Source organism: Octodon degus, unplaced genomic scaffold (assembly GCF_000260255.1).
Source record: "Octodon degus isolate 3935 unplaced genomic scaffold, OctDeg1.0 scaffold00008, whole genome shotgun sequence".
NCBI lineage: Eukaryota > Metazoa > Chordata > Mammalia > Rodentia > Octodontidae > Octodon > Octodon degus.
Window position 1 is genome coordinate 11,006,317 of NW_004524584.1, and position 19,019 is coordinate 11,025,335.

At 38.1% G+C, this 19,019-nt stretch overlaps 1 protein-coding gene across 2 annotated transcripts in view; it reads right to left on the reverse strand.

The window, feature by feature from the left end:
- The window catches only part of Atp2c1 (ATPase secretory pathway Ca2+ transporting 1), a 147,130-nt gene that overhangs the window by 38,790 nt on the left and 89,321 nt on the right, over positions 1-19,019 (reverse strand). For both annotated transcript variants that reach the window (XM_004625023.2, XM_023705261.1), the window contains 7 exons: positions 18,459-18,525; positions 14,579-14,703; positions 13,414-13,511; positions 11,951-12,046; positions 11,772-11,861; positions 9,561-9,665; positions 3,662-3,818 (listed from right to left, as the gene is read on the reverse strand). In XM_004625023.2, coding sequence (XP_004625080.1) covers positions 3,662-3,818; positions 9,561-9,665; positions 11,772-11,861; positions 11,951-12,046; positions 13,414-13,511; positions 14,579-14,703; positions 18,459-18,525 — 738 coding nt within the window. The remainder of the gene's footprint in view (positions 1-3,661; positions 3,819-9,560; positions 9,666-11,771; positions 11,862-11,950; positions 12,047-13,413; positions 13,512-14,578; positions 14,704-18,458; positions 18,526-19,019) is intronic.

The window sequence follows — 19,019 nt, forward strand, 5'->3', positions numbered from 1 at the left end:
ACAGCCAGTCATGCCTTGAAGGCATTCGGGCAAAAAAAAAAAAAAAAAAAAGAAACAAGTTTTTTTGAGGGGTGGTGTTGAGACAGAGTCTTGCTTTGCAGTACAGGCTGGCCTTAAACTCACCATGTAGCTCAGGTTGGCCCGAAATTCATGGCACACCTGCCTCAACCTCCCAACTGCCAAGATCATAGGCGTGTGCCACAATGTCCAGCAAGAAACAAATTTTATCAGGTAAAAGGAAAAGTACATATCAACTGAGATTTAAAATTGGTCTACTCTTCCACCAGAACCAACGGGAATCTCAGGGGAAGAGGGAAGTAGGCACAAAGGAAAAATGAAGAAGAGACATTAGGTAACAACGAAGGACCAGAATGTTTCTCAAACTCCTGTGAAACCAAAATGTTCTCCTTGGGCAGCCAACCAGCTCAGTGGATTAAACCACCTGCAAACAGGCGCAGAGGCCAGGGGTTCGATCCCCTGGCCTGCCATGCCAACCCCACCCCCGGGGCACACTGAGACAGCAATTGAGACTGGGCATGGTGGTGCGCACCTGTAATCCCAGCTCTTGGGAGGCAGTAAACAGGTGGATCACTACAAGTTTGATCTAGTAGTGAAACCCTGAACATCCTGTAGACCCTTCCCTAAAATTTTTTTTTAAAAAAGAAAAAGTTCTCCTCTACCAAGTCTAGTCTTCCTCACAGTGCTACAACACAAAACCACACATACAAAAATTCATAACCTCTCAGATGAAGAATCAAAACTTAAAAGTGTGAAAATCTCCATTCTCAAAATTCCGGTGAACAGGAACATTTAAGTTTCAGGTTTTCACATCTATCCTAAACCTGAAACTTGCTGTGAGCTGCTAAGAGCAACCCAACCATCCCACTTTTTTTGTTTCCTTTTAATTTCTATTTTAATTTTTAGTTATTTACTTGGGACAGGGTCTTGCTAAGCAACTTAAACTCAGTGATCCTCCTATCTCAGCCTCCCTAGCTCTGGAATTACAGGCTGGCACTACCACCTGCAGTTTCGGCGGCCAGCTCAGCGTATCTGGGGTGGGGCCGGCATGGCATGTGGAATCAGAGATCAAACCTGGGTCCTTGCTCTTGCCAGGCAGGCTCTTAGGCTGCTCAGCTACCTCCCCATCCCCTACCTCTTTATTTAACCATTTTAGTGCTTCACTAACAACTGGAGACCAACTGCAAGTGATGACTTCTGTGAAGATCTGTGGAAAACAGGTTCCCATTTTGTTCCCTGCTTCTGTTTTTGTTAAGTATATCTTAGCAAAAGTAGAGTTAAAGAGAAAGCCAAAGGTGTAGATGCACAGAGCCAACAGAAGCAGGTATCCCAGGAGGGCAACAGGCCCCCTTTGCTAGTCTTCCCAGGAAGAGCTAAGAGAGTCTCCTGGGGCTCTTCATAGGCAAGCTTTCCCCACAAAAACCTCTCCCAGGCTGGGAGGCCCGGAAGCCTCCTAAACTACCCCTGCTCTAGCAACTATGATTCTGGGCCAAGCCCCAACAGTGACATTCTTTCCATCTAGTAGGGGAGGGGGGCTGAAATGAACTAGGGAAGGCAGATGTGGCCTATCCACCAGGGACAAGCTTCCTGTGGGTAGGATCACCACATTTCAGTCTCTGCCCGTAGTCCCCAAGAGAGCCCATTCAGAACATGAGGGAAAGAGTATCCAGCTCTCCAGAATACCCAGTGAGCATTGCACATGTGGCCTGACAAATTTATATTTAATAAAAAAAAAAAAAAACAAAAACCTCTGACCTCACAGCACCTATTCTTAGAACTGACTCAAATAAACTATAGAGAAGAGGTTCTTCCTACCCCAAAACTGATGCTTGGAGAATCTACCTTGATCTGAAGGACCCAGAAAGCCTGAGGGCTAAAGCAGAGGTGTGGAACCATGTTGAGGATTCAGACTGGTGGGAAGAAAACTAGAAGCCTCGGAAGCTGCTATCAAAGTCAATTATATTAGGAAGGAAAAAAGTTATTTTTCTTTAAAAGAAATTTTTTTCATACAATAATTGATCCATACACAAAACAAATCATCTGGGAGGCTCCTTTCTTGGGAGACAGAGTGTGAGGTTTTGGACAATCACAGTATAGCCCATAACTCCAGGTAAGACATCTCCAAGCTCTAGTAGGACACAGCTCAGTCCTGGTTCAGTGTCCCGGGCTAGAGCAGAGCCCTGAGAGACAAGGACACAGAGTACAGCAACAGGCTGGGATAGCCTTCATGGCCCACAGTTTAGCTTACTGAAAGAGCAAAAGTCCAATGAATCTCTCCACATGTTTTAAACCTAAAGAATGTCCTTAATTAAGTGAACCACAAGTATCAACCAAAATAATTTCATGTTAGTTTTTTTCTTTCCCCTAAGAAGTATAGTATTTGACTCTATTTCACTAAAATTATAAGAGGAAACCAACTCTTGCAATTTGAGAGGCTACAAACTATACGTACCCTGCACAAGGCAGAGGATAAGAAGCAGGTGTTAAGAAGCAAATATGACCTGGGGGAAAAAAAAAGTTTTGACTAGTCTCTATAATTACCAATTTAAAACATTGTAAAAAAAATTTAATATAATTCCATTTGGCCAAAAATATATATATATAAAAAAAAAAAAAAAAACAGCAGCAGCAGGTGTAACACGGGCCTGTGCCGAATCCTAGAAGTGGCCAGATGTGTGGTGTCAGGCAGTCTCCTCCCACTTTCTTCTCAGGCAGTGTCCAGGTAGCAACATACACATGAGCCAACAACAATGAACCTTCAAAGAAAAACGACTTCAGTCTTCCCAAAATAAGAATGATACACCTGGGGCCAGACACAGCTCAGCCGCACAGGGCCTGCCCGGGAAGCATGAGCTCTGCAGTTCGGTCTGCAGACATGAGCGCCAAAGGCTTTCTCTCTGAAGAAAGTGAGCCCCTGGACAGTTTCTGTCCTGGGACAGAGGCAGATGGCAACAGAAACAGACAGTGAATATCAACTTGTATAAAATCCCCAAACTGCCACACAAATCCCCAAACTGTAACACAAAACACACGAATTCATTGCAATGTGCTAACACTACAATTAAGCCTGAATCCCGAGGTTTTAGTTTAGATAAAATAACTCATACTTTAACATCTTTTGTCTTAAAAGAGGAACAACACACATGTCATAGGTTTGTCACTCCTGAAAGCAGGATATGGGCTCTTCTTCACCTTCCTAGTGAACACCAAGAGAAATGACAGCAGAAAGGATCAAGGCAGCAATCGCCTTACCTTAAAGGTTAAATTAGAGGTTTAAGACTTCCATTTTTAGGAAACTACTTTAGTTCTATTAACTACTAGACAAAGTAACAAAATTAGAAAAAGATAACATCATTTCATCTTTAGCATCTCCCTTCTCAGATAATAAACTTGTTTAAAATAAAATCTCTATCACCTACTCAGAGACTTCGCTGCAGGCCTGTAAGAACCAGAGACTTCCTATTTTAGGTCAGTCTTGGCTTTCCACTTATGCCATCAGTTAAGCACCAACACCTCAGAAATTGTGAAAATTCTATAAAGCCTAGATATAGAGGGAGAGAGCTTAGAGCGAAAAATGAATTCTTCTGTAATTAAACGAAGGCTCCTTCTCTCCACTCCAGGGATTATGCTGCCTCCACCTTACCTCTGAGCCCCGCCGAGCCCATGCGCGCCTTCTCTTGCTGGTACAGATCTCTCTGCTGCTGCGTAAGGGTCAAGGTCTGCCCTTTGCTGTGGTATGTAGTACAGTACTTAATCACCTGTTCATAGGCACCCTTCATAAAACAAATCTCTGGTCTGTCCTAAGAAGAAAAATATACCAAATAAAAGTTTAATTTCACTTCGTACATATCTGTTATTGCAGTCCAAAGCCAAGTAACACGCATTTCTCACGATCCCCAGGGAAATCTGAGTGGCACTGAATCCTGAAGATCAAAAACTCATAGGGGGTGTTCCGCACCTTCTATAGAAAACAGCAGAACGCTCCTGCACACCGAAAACCAGTGCTCTGCTCAGCCCTGACTTAGGTATTCTGAGATTTGGAAAGAGGCTCATCTCAATGCAACAGGAAAAGGAAAGGGATCTAACTTCAGGCCTAAGGAATAATTCATGTTTCTTATTCACTACTACCTTTCTATCTGTATCTACCTCTACCATCCTATGTTCCCATTTAATTCTCACAAACCACATAATTGAGCAGAACCCTGCATTCAACCTCCAGCACCATAAAAAAAAGACAAAACAAAAGGTAATAAAGGTTATATTCAGAAGTTTACAATGAAAACCAGCAAGTCCCTACCCAATACTTCTCATCTCTAGTCCTACAGTCCATAGAGACAAATCAATTTTAACTCCATTACCTGCTGCCATGTTACTCCTATATTTATAACACATTTATAGTGCTAATCCTTTAACTGCCAATTTCATACACTGTTTGTTGTGACCTACTCCACCTCTCATAATCTTTATGATACAATTAAAGCAAAGTTTGTCAGTATTGTGGATTTCAGCAGAGCCACCTCTGCAGGTCTTCGTGTCCCAGCGTCTATCCAGCCCTGTCCAGATCATGCCTCTCATGTGCCGAAAGACTTAGGTAGGAAATGGGGGCTGGAGTCGGAGCCTCCCCTCCATGTGCACAGGACAGCCTGCAGTTTGGCCCTGGTCACAAGTGTGCTACCTTGGCTCCACATTTCCTGAGTCATCTCAGTATCTCTCTTGAGCTCTGGAAGTAAGTTCCAGAAAGATCACAGGTCCTATGGGGACAGGAAGTCCCCAGGGCTACTGTGGACACTTGAGAAAAGTCATAGGCAGCTTCTATTTAAAATCAGTGCTCGCTTCCCACTTCCTGACACAATGTACTTCCATGTTAATTGGGTCAATCAACTATTTTTTGTGGGAAATAAGTCCTGTCATATCTCCTAATAGCCTTAGGTGTCCTGGATTTGTTCCTTCAATATAGTACTTTTTCACAGGTCTCTGACGTGAAAATTACTCCTCCACACCCACCATTACTACCACTTGAGACAGGCTACAAATGATCAAATTTTAACACCAAACCAGGAAACACTGAGAACTCTCACACCAGGAGGGAGGCTGAGAAACACATTTGGGAGTGAGATGGAAGGGGAATGAACTCTACCCAGAAGCAGATGAGGAAGACAGAAGCACTCCATGGATAAGCAACAACCTGCCACACACAGCCACCACCAAGCCCAAGAGGAAGGCAAGATGATAAAGGTGAAAGACCGTAAAAGAAGGCATCAGCATAGCTTCTGCTGAGCCTACCCCTCCAAAACCACAGCCCAGGCCTACAAAGGGCTGAAAAGAAAGCAGAACAGTGAATCAAAGGGAAAAGGGAAAGCAGATCCCAGCAAGGATACGAACAACCCGGAAAAAAACCCCCAATTTTTAGCCATCCAGTCACAGAAAACAGAGGGCACTTGGGATGCCGTTCCCTCTTATTTCCTGTTCTAAGCTGCAACAAAAAGCTTTGTTGACCTCTATGTGACATTTGGGGAAGGAGTGTGTCACTTGTAAAATGCTGTAGGCTGTTTCCCACATCTTAGTAGAAGTAACTTTTTTTGATAAGGATCTTATAAGGCTGTATACAAGGTTGCTTAGGCAGATCACTTCTTACCCTAAATCTAAAGATATTCTTTACTACCTTGTAAATCTTTTATAGTTCTGCTTTTTACATTTGTCTTTAGTCTTTTCTGAACTGATTTCTGTAAACGTATGAGAGAAATTTGATTGTTTTTTTCTTTATGTATCAGTTATTCGTTCCCATGCCATTTATTGAAAGGTTCATCTTCTCCCATTGACCTGTAATACTTGCTCTTCACTAAATCTAGTTTCTGTGTAATCGCGGGTTTTTTTTTTTTTTTTCTGTATTTTTTAGGGAAGGGTCTACAGGGTCTCACTACTAGATCAGACTCATAGTGACTCTCCTGTTTACAGCCTCCCAAGTCCCTGTGCCTGCTTGCAAGCGCTTTAATTTGCTGATCTATTTGGCCGGCCCCATGTAATCGTGGTTCTGTTGATGGTGTCCACCTGACTCTGCGATCAATTTGTTTAACCTTGTGGCAGCACTACACAATCCTAATCACTACAATTCGAGAAAAACGTTTTACTAAAAACCAAGATGCTGCCATATCTGGTCATGACACTGATCAACTAGTCCCACTTCCAACATTACTATCAAATTTTTATTCCTTAGGAGAATCTTGAATATTACACTCATCTGTTCTTCCAAACAATTTCTAGAATTAGATTGATGAGGCTAACTCAAATAAAACATGTTGAAATTTTTGACTGCATTTTATTGAATTTACTGGTCAATTTGGTGAGCCTGTCACTTTCACAATGTTCAGTCTTCTGATCAATTAACATGGCAGCTCTCCATTTATTTAGGCTTTTTAATGTCTTCAATAAAGTTGTGTAATTTTCTTCACCCCCCCCCCCCATGGTCTGTCAGTACTCTGTTTTCACTATGATGCCTCCTTATTGAACCAAGCGGTGGTAATGACCATCGTGGTGCACAACCATGTCAGTTTCTCGTGCAGGTAGAAATGCATTTTCCTACCGCACACACTCCTGCCAAGTGAGAAGTGCGCATATCACCTCTCAAAGGACATGCCAGACCAGTGCGTATCTGCCCCTGTCCCCTTGCTGTGGCTGTGGTGCACACTGAGGCTCACACGCCACGGTTCCCAGGTAACCACCGTGAGCAGCTCGTCTGGGGGCAGGCAAGCAGCAAGACATGCTATTGTTTTCAGGGCCCATTAGCCATACTCCCTTCCTGTTCAGGTTTTGCCTTGTGTAAAAATAAACTACTTTTATTTTGTACCACATAAAACTACCTTTTCTACTGGCTCTGTCTTATTTATAGCCCTCATTCATTCTGCCCAAACTCCCATGTGTTGTAAAATCTTTCTGTGATAATTTTCACACGGTCAAATGAGTAGATATGCTATCACTTCCATATTGTTATTGGAAACCTCCCTCCCTCCTCAGTCTTTTTTCTTTTCTCTTTTTTTCTGATTTGAGTTGATTGACTTTTAAACCTGCTATATGTAGGTATCAGGAACTTCTCTTCATCCTTATCCTCACTGGCTTCTAAGCATTTCCCTTGCTTTATTATCTATCATTATTTCTTGAAAAAGGAGACAGTATGTGATATTTTTATTTTATCTTCACATTTATTAAGGTTAGCTGGAAATAAACTTTCTGCCATCTTTTTTGTTGTTATTTGGTATCTCCAGGGACTGAACTCAGGATCTTGTTTCTGCCATGCAGGCCCTTATGCCACTGAGCTATATCCCTGGCCTTGCTGCCATCTTGAAGGCTTTTCTCACTTAAAATTCCAGAGTCACTGTTACAACTGGAAAAAAATACAAAGAAGATGCTTTAATTCTTAAACCTTTGCTCTCTTCTCCTACTCTATTCTTCCACTGGGGATTAAATATGGGGTCTTCACACTGAGCTAACTCCCCAAACCATTTCTTTTTTAAAATTTTGAGACACAGTCTTACTAAGTCATCCAGTTAGATTTCAACTTGTGACCCTCCTGACTCAGCCTCTCAGAGTTATAGGTATGTCAGACTGTACCCTGTATCTTATACTGTCTACCTCTTTCTGCTAGATTTCTTATTTGATAAATACACTATGCAAAGTATTTTTGTCTTTTTCTTATAGTCTCTGACAATATCCGGCATTAGTTTTGTTTCTCAGAGGTGACCGTCTCCACTAGTTTGGTCCACTTTTTTTTTTATATTGAAGATTTTCCCAAAGTTTCTAACAATCCTTGGCTGTCCATTTACAATCAAGGGTAAATTAATTAGAGGACTAAAATCTCTATAGGTATTGGCAGAGCTAATCAACTAGTACACTTTGCTGGTAGGTTATGAAGTTCAGCACAAATTAAATTCTTTCAACAAACATAAGGCTCAGCTCTTCTAAAACTCTTCACTATTCTGATGCTGACAGTGAAGGTAAACAGATGCCTGCCTACACGTTGTAAGACACAGGTGGATTTAAGGCCTAGAGGCTTATCCTTGAGGAAAGACATTTTGCTTTCAGTCTTAAACCACAGTCCTGCACTCCACTCTTGTTCTCAGGCTAAGATTTCTGACATTCCAGAGGGGTAAAGGAACATGAATGATGTGTTTTAATAAAACAGAAAAGCTATCGAGAGTTTTATTGGTTCTTCATTCAGAATTCAACTTTCTCTCCTACATTTACCTTGTATCTTACTCCCTACTTTCAAAGGTATTTATGAATTAACTTTTATTCCTTGTGATTTCTGGCTTAGTACAGAAAAGGAAGAGATAAAAGTGTAGTGTATACTCAAAAACCCTCAAAAAACAAACTATTTGAGCTACTGGAAATATCTTAAATTCCAAGTTTGCCTTCTCTGTGTCAGGCTCTTCCATATCCTGAGTCACATCCATGCTTTGGGTTTCATCTATTTCACTGGTCAGTTTTATTTGTACAAAGAATTCTTTGCGCTGGAAAATGGGAAGAAGAATCACATAACCATTTTCAAACTTCTATTCTGCCACTCCTGTCCAGCAGTCCTGCAACAAAGACTATTTCATCTTCCACATGCAGCTTCTATGAAGTAACATTCAAGACAGTTAAAACGTCAAATCAATTAGTATTACATGAGACAAATAATCTTTTCACCTTTTGTACTGTTTTATAAGGGGTGAGACAGACCCATCAAAAAACTGTTTTTTGTCCTCAAAAAATACAGTGAGCATCTAAGTTTTAAAAAGTTATTACAGTGGAGGACACACTGCCAATAACAATAGGATAAGAATGTTTGAAGCAAAGAGGAAAAAGTATTTTGAAGCAGATTAGGAAGTTTAAATATTAAACTAGTAACAGCAAATAGGAATGATGAAATTCTATCCTATGGATAATTCAAAATTCATTAAACAAAAACATTCTAAAGTATCCAGGACCAAGATAACAGTTTAAAGTATCAGTGCACATGGTTTTGTGTCTGTAAACTGCATCAATCAAGATGGATTATATACACAGTATTTGGAAAACACTTTTAAACAAAATATTGTGATTTCATTTGTTCTAAAAATAAGACATCCCTTCAGTTAAAGAGCACAGTTACCCTGACAACACAGTGTAACTGAGGTGTAACAAACTCTCAACAAGAATTTAAAAAGCACACTGAGAAAACCTACTGTCACGAGCTCTAAAAGACTTGAAATCAGGCTATACCGTGTTTAAATTTTCTGTCCACAAAACAAAACTAAATATACCTATGCATGAATTCTATAAGAAAGAGGGCAACAAAGAGAACATGGAAATAACAAGACATCAGCATAATTTTTTTTCTTTTTTTTGTGGTACCGGGTATTGAACTCAGGATGCTGCACTTGCCAGACAAACACTACAGCATACTATTAATGGGCATATTTAAAAACATACTTTACTATGTACAGTGATTGCTTAAAGCTAGAGAGTTAAGTGAAAAATTAGTAACTAGAGGTGAACAAGATGCAAGCACCGCGCTCTTCACACACCTGCTGTGCTCGGTGCACACACTTCACGGCCATCCACTTCTGCTCCGAGCTGAAGGGATACTCAGCTTTTCTGACATAGTCTCGCTGAACTCCATCAAGACCCATCTACAAGGCAGAAAGTTAGGCTGGTGGGACCACCGCATGGTATTTTTTGTCCTTTAACAAATAACAAAGATCACAGCTTGCAACTTGGTGGACTAGAAATACATGGATTATGTTTCAAGTAATGGTGAAAAACTAGCAATGCTCCATCTATACATAGCAGCTTAAAATTTTCAACACAAAAGCCTAAATGTGTAGCCAGTCTTAAGTTATGGCACCTGAATCAAACCTTTATAGTAATTTACCAGCTCAAATTCTGAAAAAAACAGGACATAAATGAAGCTATTGAAGCAACACTGAGCATAAACTTTTATAATCAGGACAAGTTTCAGATTCAATCCTATACTTCCTACGAACTCAAATGTGTTCCACCTGTTACCAACACTAGTACTTTACCCCCTATTCACTTTATGTCCTGGCTACAATTCAAGTCACACAGCGGTCCTGCTTTGCAATGCCCTTTGAATCTTCTTAAAAGTGCCCAAAATATTTTTACACTACTCAAAAATCTACAATTTATTGTTGTTTGTAATACCTTCAGACTCTCCTCGGTATTCAAAGGTCCTAGAGAAAATTACCATACAGCACACAGTATTTATTACCCCAAGTTATTCAGATTGACCACAATCCCTTCTGTGCTGACTTATTCCTCTGTACTTTTATTCTAGTTCTTATATAGTGTACCTCATTCAAACTCATCCTAGCCTTCAAATCCCAACTCTACCTCTGAATCTGCATTGTCCTTACATGTGGCTCAATGTCTGAGATGTAATGTCTCAGCCTGCCTTTCACTTGTTCTAAGAATGTTGCTATTGACTTCCTACAAAAGAAGCAGCTAATAAATGGTACTTTGGTTCATGAGCTCAATTCTTTCCATGATTCTAGTTGCAAGCTGAACTAAATGAGAATCAAATTAAATTTCCCCATTAAGTCAACTTTGAACCTAACTACTGGATCTGATTTGTTCTGGTCATTAGAGACCAGAATCATGGAAAGAACCGAGTTCATGAACCCCACTGTAACTTGCTAAGTATAACATAGAAAGTATTGGATCTTTATAAAAGCAATACTATGCCTTTTAGCTATAAGGAAACCAAGTAAAAATGAAAATAAACATTTATGTTTTAAAACTACAGATTTCAGCAAACTAAATATTTTAACAACCTGTAATTCTATACTGGCTTTCATTTATAGTGATCTTAGATGCATCCTGCTTCACATAAGTCTTAAAAGTTTTCTCCAACTATTCCCCAAAGTAGATAGTTGTTTTTCTTCAGAATATGACAGAGTAAACGTCTAGGTTTCTCACTAACACAAATATTAAATGAAGTAAACCAGCTTAAATATCACATAGTTTCTCTTACATGAATACTTAAACATATATACAAAGAGCAAAACAGGAGACAGATAATAGAAAACAGGGACACATCTTTTGCAAATAGGAAGGGGACCTAGAAATATGGGGGGATAAAAAAAAAACTCAAGATGTAATGTGTACATGTACAAACATCCCACAAGGAAGGTAACCACTATGTTCTGTAAACATGTAATAATAAAAATTTTAAAAAATGAAAACAAATATAGGATGTAGGATATAAACAGTCACTGAGAACAAGAGCCCCTTCTCTCAGCACAAATTTTAATTTGACATTCATTTTGAGATACTGATAAAGGGGACAAAAGACAGACAAGAAAAAAGTATTTCTCATGGCTGCCTCAGTATCTTTACATGGAAATAATAATATTGTCTTTTACTCATTTAGTGCACATACTGCCAAAGGAAGCACATATTCACTTAAAATTTAATGTTAATCAGCAACTGGCCGTATTTGTAAGACTTCTCACATACAGGTCTCAATAACTGAAGATGAACACTTCTTCGTGAGAAGAAATCCATCAATGGTCATTAATTTATATCTTGCATATAAGGAAGTATGGTAATATTGAAATAGCTATTTCTAAGAGTAAAACTGTTTCCCAAAAGGTAGTAAACACAGTGAAATAGTCTGAGTCTTTTTCGCTCAATACCTAAAACCTAATAATGCTGGAATTAATGGCTTCACACAGTCTACTGAAAGGTAACACCAAGAAAAGCAATCCGGTACATACCTTCATGGCAAGAGCAATTAAAGCTCCTTCCGTAGGCTTCCCCATTAGAGTATTGTTCCTAATCACAGCATCATTGCATACACAGCCTGCCTAAGAGAAACACATACAAACTATGAACCCATCACGATGTCTTCAGTTACTGTGAAGAAAGGTATCTGCTTGGAAAATAAAGTACTTACCTCCACAATTCTGCTAACAGCTGGGTTATAGAATCCATGAACAACATCACCATCAACAATCACTTCCCCAAACTGATTATAGCCAACTCCAGTAACCTAGGGAACAGAAAGCGAGAATAGTAATACAAACAGGAGAGACAACTTGTAAAAACGGAAAACTATTCTGAGTTGTATGTACCCCTTTAATTATCTGCATCATGGCATTTAAAGTTTGGCCCTAGAAAAGTAACATTTGTCTGAAAGAAAAACATTTAACAAACAGAGTCAGTATTTGAGAATACAAAAAGATGGACTACAAAAGAGAAACTAATATCCTACTGTCCACATCTGGACTATATAAGCATATGTAACCCCAATACCACTTCTGAAAGAAGGACATATTCATGAACACAGCTTTGGGTATCCTTGACCAAACACCCTAGAGAGCAACAGCATCATTTTAAGGCTTATGTGAAAAGGACCAAAATAAACATAAATGCAACTTCTATTAATTTGTCTAAGGTTGATTCTGTTCAGTAAATTAGATGCAAATATGTTTGAAGATACTGTGCCCAATCATGAGATTAAGAACATTCCAGTCAAAACTCTTGCAAAGAACTGGAACTTGTCCTCAAACAACTTCAGGAAGAACCACGGAACAGAGAGGTTCATTCATTCAAATGTTCATTACTATGATGTTCCTTTATTTATTAACATAATCCTGTTCTTACGAATCAGCGTAAAAAGAAAAAGGAACAGGAAAGTTCACCTAGGATAAGAGCTATGGAATATTATGACAACATATACCATATGGAGCCAGCTCTGAGTAGTCAGCAATGTCTTTCTGAAGAGGGGCTTGAATTGATGAGCAAAAAAGAGATTATCAAGACTATCTTAAGCAGTGACAAGAGCAACAAAAGTCCTAGGAGTAATTCTATCACAATAGAAGAACTGGAAAGCCCGTCTATTTGCTCTAGAGTAATGGGGGGGGGCAGTACATAAAGCCTTAGGAGGGCATTGTTCAGGATACTGGTTCCAATGGAAAGCCACTGAAGTATTTCAACTTAAAGACTGGCACGCCCAAATTTTGACTCTGAAGAAAAACCCTCAAGCAGTATAAAGTGAGGATATCAAAAACAGGTAAGAGTTACTAAGAGGCTTTATCAGGAAGCCAACATGAATTGGGGATGCTGGCTATGAAAGAGTTGGCTAGAAGAGCTATTTACAAGGGCAAAACTAAGTGACTTGGAAGTGGATTGGTGTAGGAGCGCCTGAAACAGAGGTGTCAAGAAGAAATCAAATTATCTAAAATATGAGGTATACAACCAGAGTGAGACAAGACTTGGCAGAGTCATGTGGGATAGAAATAATTCTGCTTCAAATTTATAATCCTTTTGAAGCTAGAAAATTGGAATAGTTAGAATGTTAAACACTTTCTAAACAAAAGCGTATTATTGTTTTAAAGGAAGAATGCTAGAGAATACCTCAGCATGCAGACCATCTGAAGTAAATATGTGAGTAACAGTCATTTCATTCTTCGTCAATGTTCCCGTCTTATCTGAACAAATCACATTACAGCAGCCTAAAGGACAAATCATTACATGTTGCCAAAAAGAATTAGGGAGAAACATAGGTAGATGTTTTAGAGGAACCTATCATTAATAATTTTAAATTAATTTCACATATTATGCTTTCTTTCTCAGAATATCAAGCTTCTGAAATTAAAAATAAAAATTAGAAGTTTGCTTTTTCTTTACTACCCACAAAGCTACTCCATTTTGACCTTATAATTCTTTTTTTTTTTCTTTCTGTATTTAGGACTGGGAGTCTAGGGGGGCCTACAGGGTCTCACTACATAGACCAGACTTGTAGAGATTCTCTTGTTTCAGCCTCCCAAGTGTTGGGATTACAGGCACACGCTACCACACCCAGTCTCAATATCACATCTCAGCATGCCCTGGGGACAGGACCGGCACAGCACATGGGGGATCAACCTAAGCAGGCACTTTAGTCCACTGAGCTATTGGGCCAGCCCTTGATCTTATAATTCTATACTTTTTTTTTTAAGGTTTTATTATTTTACAATACATTTTGATAAAGCTTCAAGTATATATAAACCCACATGTGTCCTTCTGTCAGGATAGTTCCAAGTAGTTTATCTTCTCCATATTAAAATGAAAACTAGAATTTAAATTTGATACATTCATGGATAACGTAAGTTTTTTTTTAAAGTTTCACAGCATATCATGGATAAGGTTATGTTTCAGCAAGATAACTACTCAAGTTTTACTGCTCTTATAATCAAATTAAACTTGAGTATGACATTTTTAGGATACATAATTATCAATTATTTTCTTCTGATGTCTAAATAGAAGCATTTTAATTTTATCCAATATTTCACTCGATATACATGAATTTTTTAAAGATGACTTAAGCATCAGAACATTCCACAATGGTTAAACATTTCTCCTCAGAGACATGAGTTTTTAATTGCCTTTTTTTGGTAGTTTATAAAATCATACTCAACACCACCATAAGTCAAACTCTACTGTCCAAACCACTTTTAAACAAATGTTATAAAATCTGAAGATGACTCCCTGTTGACCATAACTGAAATGTCATTGCGTAACTTGCTCTAACACTACTTACCCAGAGTTTCAACAATAGGGAGTTTTTTTACAATAGCCCTTTTCTTCACCATTCTCATAACACCAAGGGCTAATGTCACTGTGACCACAATGGGAAGACCTTCAGGAATTGCTGCTACAGCCAAACTATAATCAACACATATACAGTATTAAAATGTAAGCTGAAAATTAACCACAGCAACAGTTTGAATTGTATGCTACATAAAGACTAATTAAATGCAAAACACTCAACTCTCAAAAATTATTTCCTTTTAATCACCCTTACGTTCATGTCAACCTTCAACATTTCTCCATTTGTATATAAATAGTACAAGATAAATTTTGGTTAAATATGAATCATAAAAGATGAAAGAACCCCATTATACATACTGTTACCAAAAAGGGATGGTAAAGGCTTATTCTAAATGTCCCCTCAAAGCCTGATGCATTCATGAGCATGGCTTTTGAGAGGTGGCTGAATCATTAACTGTGTGCAACTGGATTGGTTTGACATATTTGGAAAACAGAAGACCCACCCTGGGCATGAGACCCACCAACAAATAGCCTTGCAACCTAGTGGGGGTGGGGGGAGAAATCAAAGGAAATCTGCTTCCTGTCTTCTGCCCGCCCTGCCATGGACTGTTTCTCCTCGGCCATGTGCCCTACCTTGAAGCCAGGTGACTATAGATGGAAGTCTCTACAACTATGAGTGAAAATAAAACCTCTCCTCATTTAACTCGTGGGTACTGGGTACTGTGTATCGGTGACAAGAAAAGTAACAAGACACACTGTGTCACAAAGCCCTACTATAAAATGTCTGTTTCTTTTCTTTTGCCCTTAAAAATACACTGTTCATTCATCAATTTAAGAGTTCTGAGAAATTTGTAGTATCATCACCCAAGGATTCATGGACTTGAGCCTTTCATTATGATTAATTTTACCCATATCATTGTAGCTCACAGTGCTTCTATCTAACTTTCTGCATTCACCTTCAGATTTGTCTAAAAACTATAAAATTTTCTCTGACAGTTATTCTGTCATTTTGGTAAAAAAATTCCCAATCTCTACGTTTGTTCAATGAATAATACCACCACAAAACAGCTCGATACTGTCACCAGACATTTCACTTTCTTTTTCTTTTTAACTTTATTTTGAAGCGTAAAAACAAATAGCAGAAACAAAGACCGAAACCGAGTAACATACAATAGGTATGTTAGATATACTTTCTTAAATAAGTTGATATTTTGATTAATACAATTAGAAAACTCAAAGAAAAAAGGATGATGATTCAATTTTATTACATCAATATTCCAAGCAATGTCATCATCTACTTCTTTTTATAATCATTTAAATACATTTGGAAATCATTGTTAAAATAAGTCTAAGGTGATGAAATACCAAAATGTTTCAAAAATCAGGAAAAAATTTATCACTATAGAACCATAATATACTTGAGATTTGCAAGAGTCCAATTACATCTGGTAATTGGAAAACAGAATGATTATATTCTATTTGATTTAAGATTTAAAGAATAAGTCATACTATATCAATCTCTACAGAGAGGTAGAAGAGATATAGTAGATATAGAGATCCCCAAATTAAAATTGATGACAATGGCTAATATTTAAAACTCAAATCCCATTTTAAATTTATTTCATAGCTAAACTCATGGCTATTTATACAAATTTAAACTAAGTTTAATTTGCAGTTTTGCTCCTTTGAAGGGAAAAAAAAATATATTCCTTCATTATATTGTATTTTTCACTTCTTGTTCAGCCTACCTATTCCTTAAAATCTACTTAATTTTGCCTTTTGAAATATATTGGCTTTTGGGCCGGGGAGATGGCTCAGTAGAATAAGCGCTTCCCTGGCAAGCGCAAGGATCTGAGTTCAATTCCCAGTTCCGCAAAAACAAAAACAAAAAAACCCCAAAATCTTGAAATATATTGGCTTTTATTCTAATATTTGAACTTTTACTTCCTAGGCCTACTACCAATATGCCATCCAGAACTTTCTTTGTTAAGATGCTTGGGTAAGTTCTACCCTCTCATACTATCCATATATTATCACTTTTGCTTTCACCCCTAGTTTGTGGAATTCATAAAAGCATAAATTAGAAACAAATAAGCCGGGGACATGGCTCAGTAGAATAAGCGCTTGCCTGGCAAGCACAAGGGTCTGAGTTCAATCCCCGGTTCCACAAAAAAAAAAAAAAAGAAACAAATAATCTGAGTATTTGTTTCCCTATTTGTAAATAACTGGACTGATACTCTAGGCAGATATAATTCAAACATTTATAATCAAATCTTGCTATCTCTGCACCATGGTAATCTACTTAATTTGATGCTGCAAAAGATGAAGATTTAATAAAATATTTTACCCTTTCTGCATTTGGGTAAGTCCTACTTACAATACCCTAGTGACAAGACAAAGTAGTACATCAAATATGTTGACATGCAACACTGCTTAGGATAAAGAGACCCCTTGGGTCAGCCTGATAGTTCAGCAGACTAAAAGCGCCTGCTTAAGCAGAGCTCAGCGGTCAGGGTTCAAGCCCCAGCATGCTTCCCCCCGACCAGGGTGTGCTGAGACTGCATTTGAGACTGGGCATGGTGGTGCATGCCTGTAATCCCAGCACTTGGGAGGTTGAAAACAGGAGAATCACTACAAGTTCGATCTATGTAGTAAGACCCTGTAGACCCCCTAGACTCTGTCGTAAATGCAAGAAAAAAAAGGATAAAGAGATCCCTACTGTCTCTAGATTGGGGGAATCATAATCATTTGTAACTAGTTGTGACTTTGCATTTTCTGAATATCATGACCCTTCTAACTACAGTTGTGTCTTAAAAAGTTTATGTTTCACAGACAGTGGCTCTTGTGGAACATGAGGTTAATTTTAATGCGGGGCTGCTGCTGTTCTCACAAGGTTGACCTCATCTCCTGTACTGGAGCAAACTGAAGTACATGCTGGTAAAAGAACTCTCTCAAAAGACAGACATTGAACTTGCTCAGCTATGTTCAGGACACAGGTAACAGATATGGCCGATGAAAAATACTGAGAGGCAGAATGTTTAGAAAAACCCAGTTCTGGCAATTGTTGTTAATGAGAAGTCTGATGACAACCTAATTTTCCTTTCTTTGTATATGACCTGATTTTTCTCGTACATACAGAGATGTATGCAGATTATCCTTTCACCTGTTTGGTGAATCTTTTCAAGCTACTGTATAAGGACTCACTTTTGCTGTGATGTGAGAAACTGTTTATGTACATTTCTTCTTATATAATTTCTTGCCTGTTTGTGAAACTTACACTAATTTGAAATACTAATTCCTGAAATTCTTCATCATCAATTTTACTTCATTCTACTTTATATATTTACTGTGAGGAGATCTCTTCAATTTTATAATACAGTCCTATGATTAAATTTTTAATTTCAGCAATCAAATATTAATTTCGAGAAACTCTGTTCTCTGATCAAGTTTTAGAAAAATCTATGGCAGATAGAAGAAGGTTCTAAAAAATAGGTACTGCATTTTTTCTTAAATTCAACTTCTATTTCTCAAATTCTTTTTCCTCAGAAAATGATTGTTTAGTTTTGTCATTGTGGCCTTTCTCTGTCATGCTGCTAGTTTTCCATTTGACAATCCTTGTCATTATATATGAAATGTAACAGGAGGTTAATAATTACAGACATCTAGATGGGCTTTCTCCATTGTCATATATACAGGGTTTCATTTTCCCAGAACTACTGCATTTATGGGTTTAAAACTACCTAAGTGGGGATATTACACTCTTGTGGGCTCCATATACTATTGACTTCCCATGATGATTTTACAATATCTGTACCAGAGAAATCAAAGGCACAAGAGACTTCTTTTATGAACAAAATATTAGAACTTACCTTACACTAATAGTAAACATTTCCAGGATATCTTTTCCTAGTAACCAACCAACCAACATGATGATACCTAGAACAAAATCAAATAATTTCCTCTTTTCTCTAAAATCATCTAGAAGGGATGGAGTAACAGCTAAGGGTATCCACAAGGTTTCTTCACAAGATAGGAAAAATATATCAGATCACAATTACAAGGCTTTACAATATCTATCAGACAAGGGAGATTAAAGCTAACACTATTTAAAAGTCAGTGCTGTGCAGGTGCATAACAGCTTTACCCCTGATTGTTTCTGTTCTCATCCATCCCTCAAAGTAGTAATTGTAGGTTTAAGAAAACATTACCAACATTTTCAAGCAATCCAAAAATGAGACAGACCTATAAATCATATAGGCTTTCTACTTACTATCAACTCTGCAAAAATATTAGTTTTATTTTCATGACTCAGTATCTAGACATCACCTGTTTTCATATTGCATATGAAGATAAACTTAGAACCTATCCCAAAGCAAGGTGTATCTTACTTAGGATACCTAAAAACTGAATTGACATTCACAAATTACTAC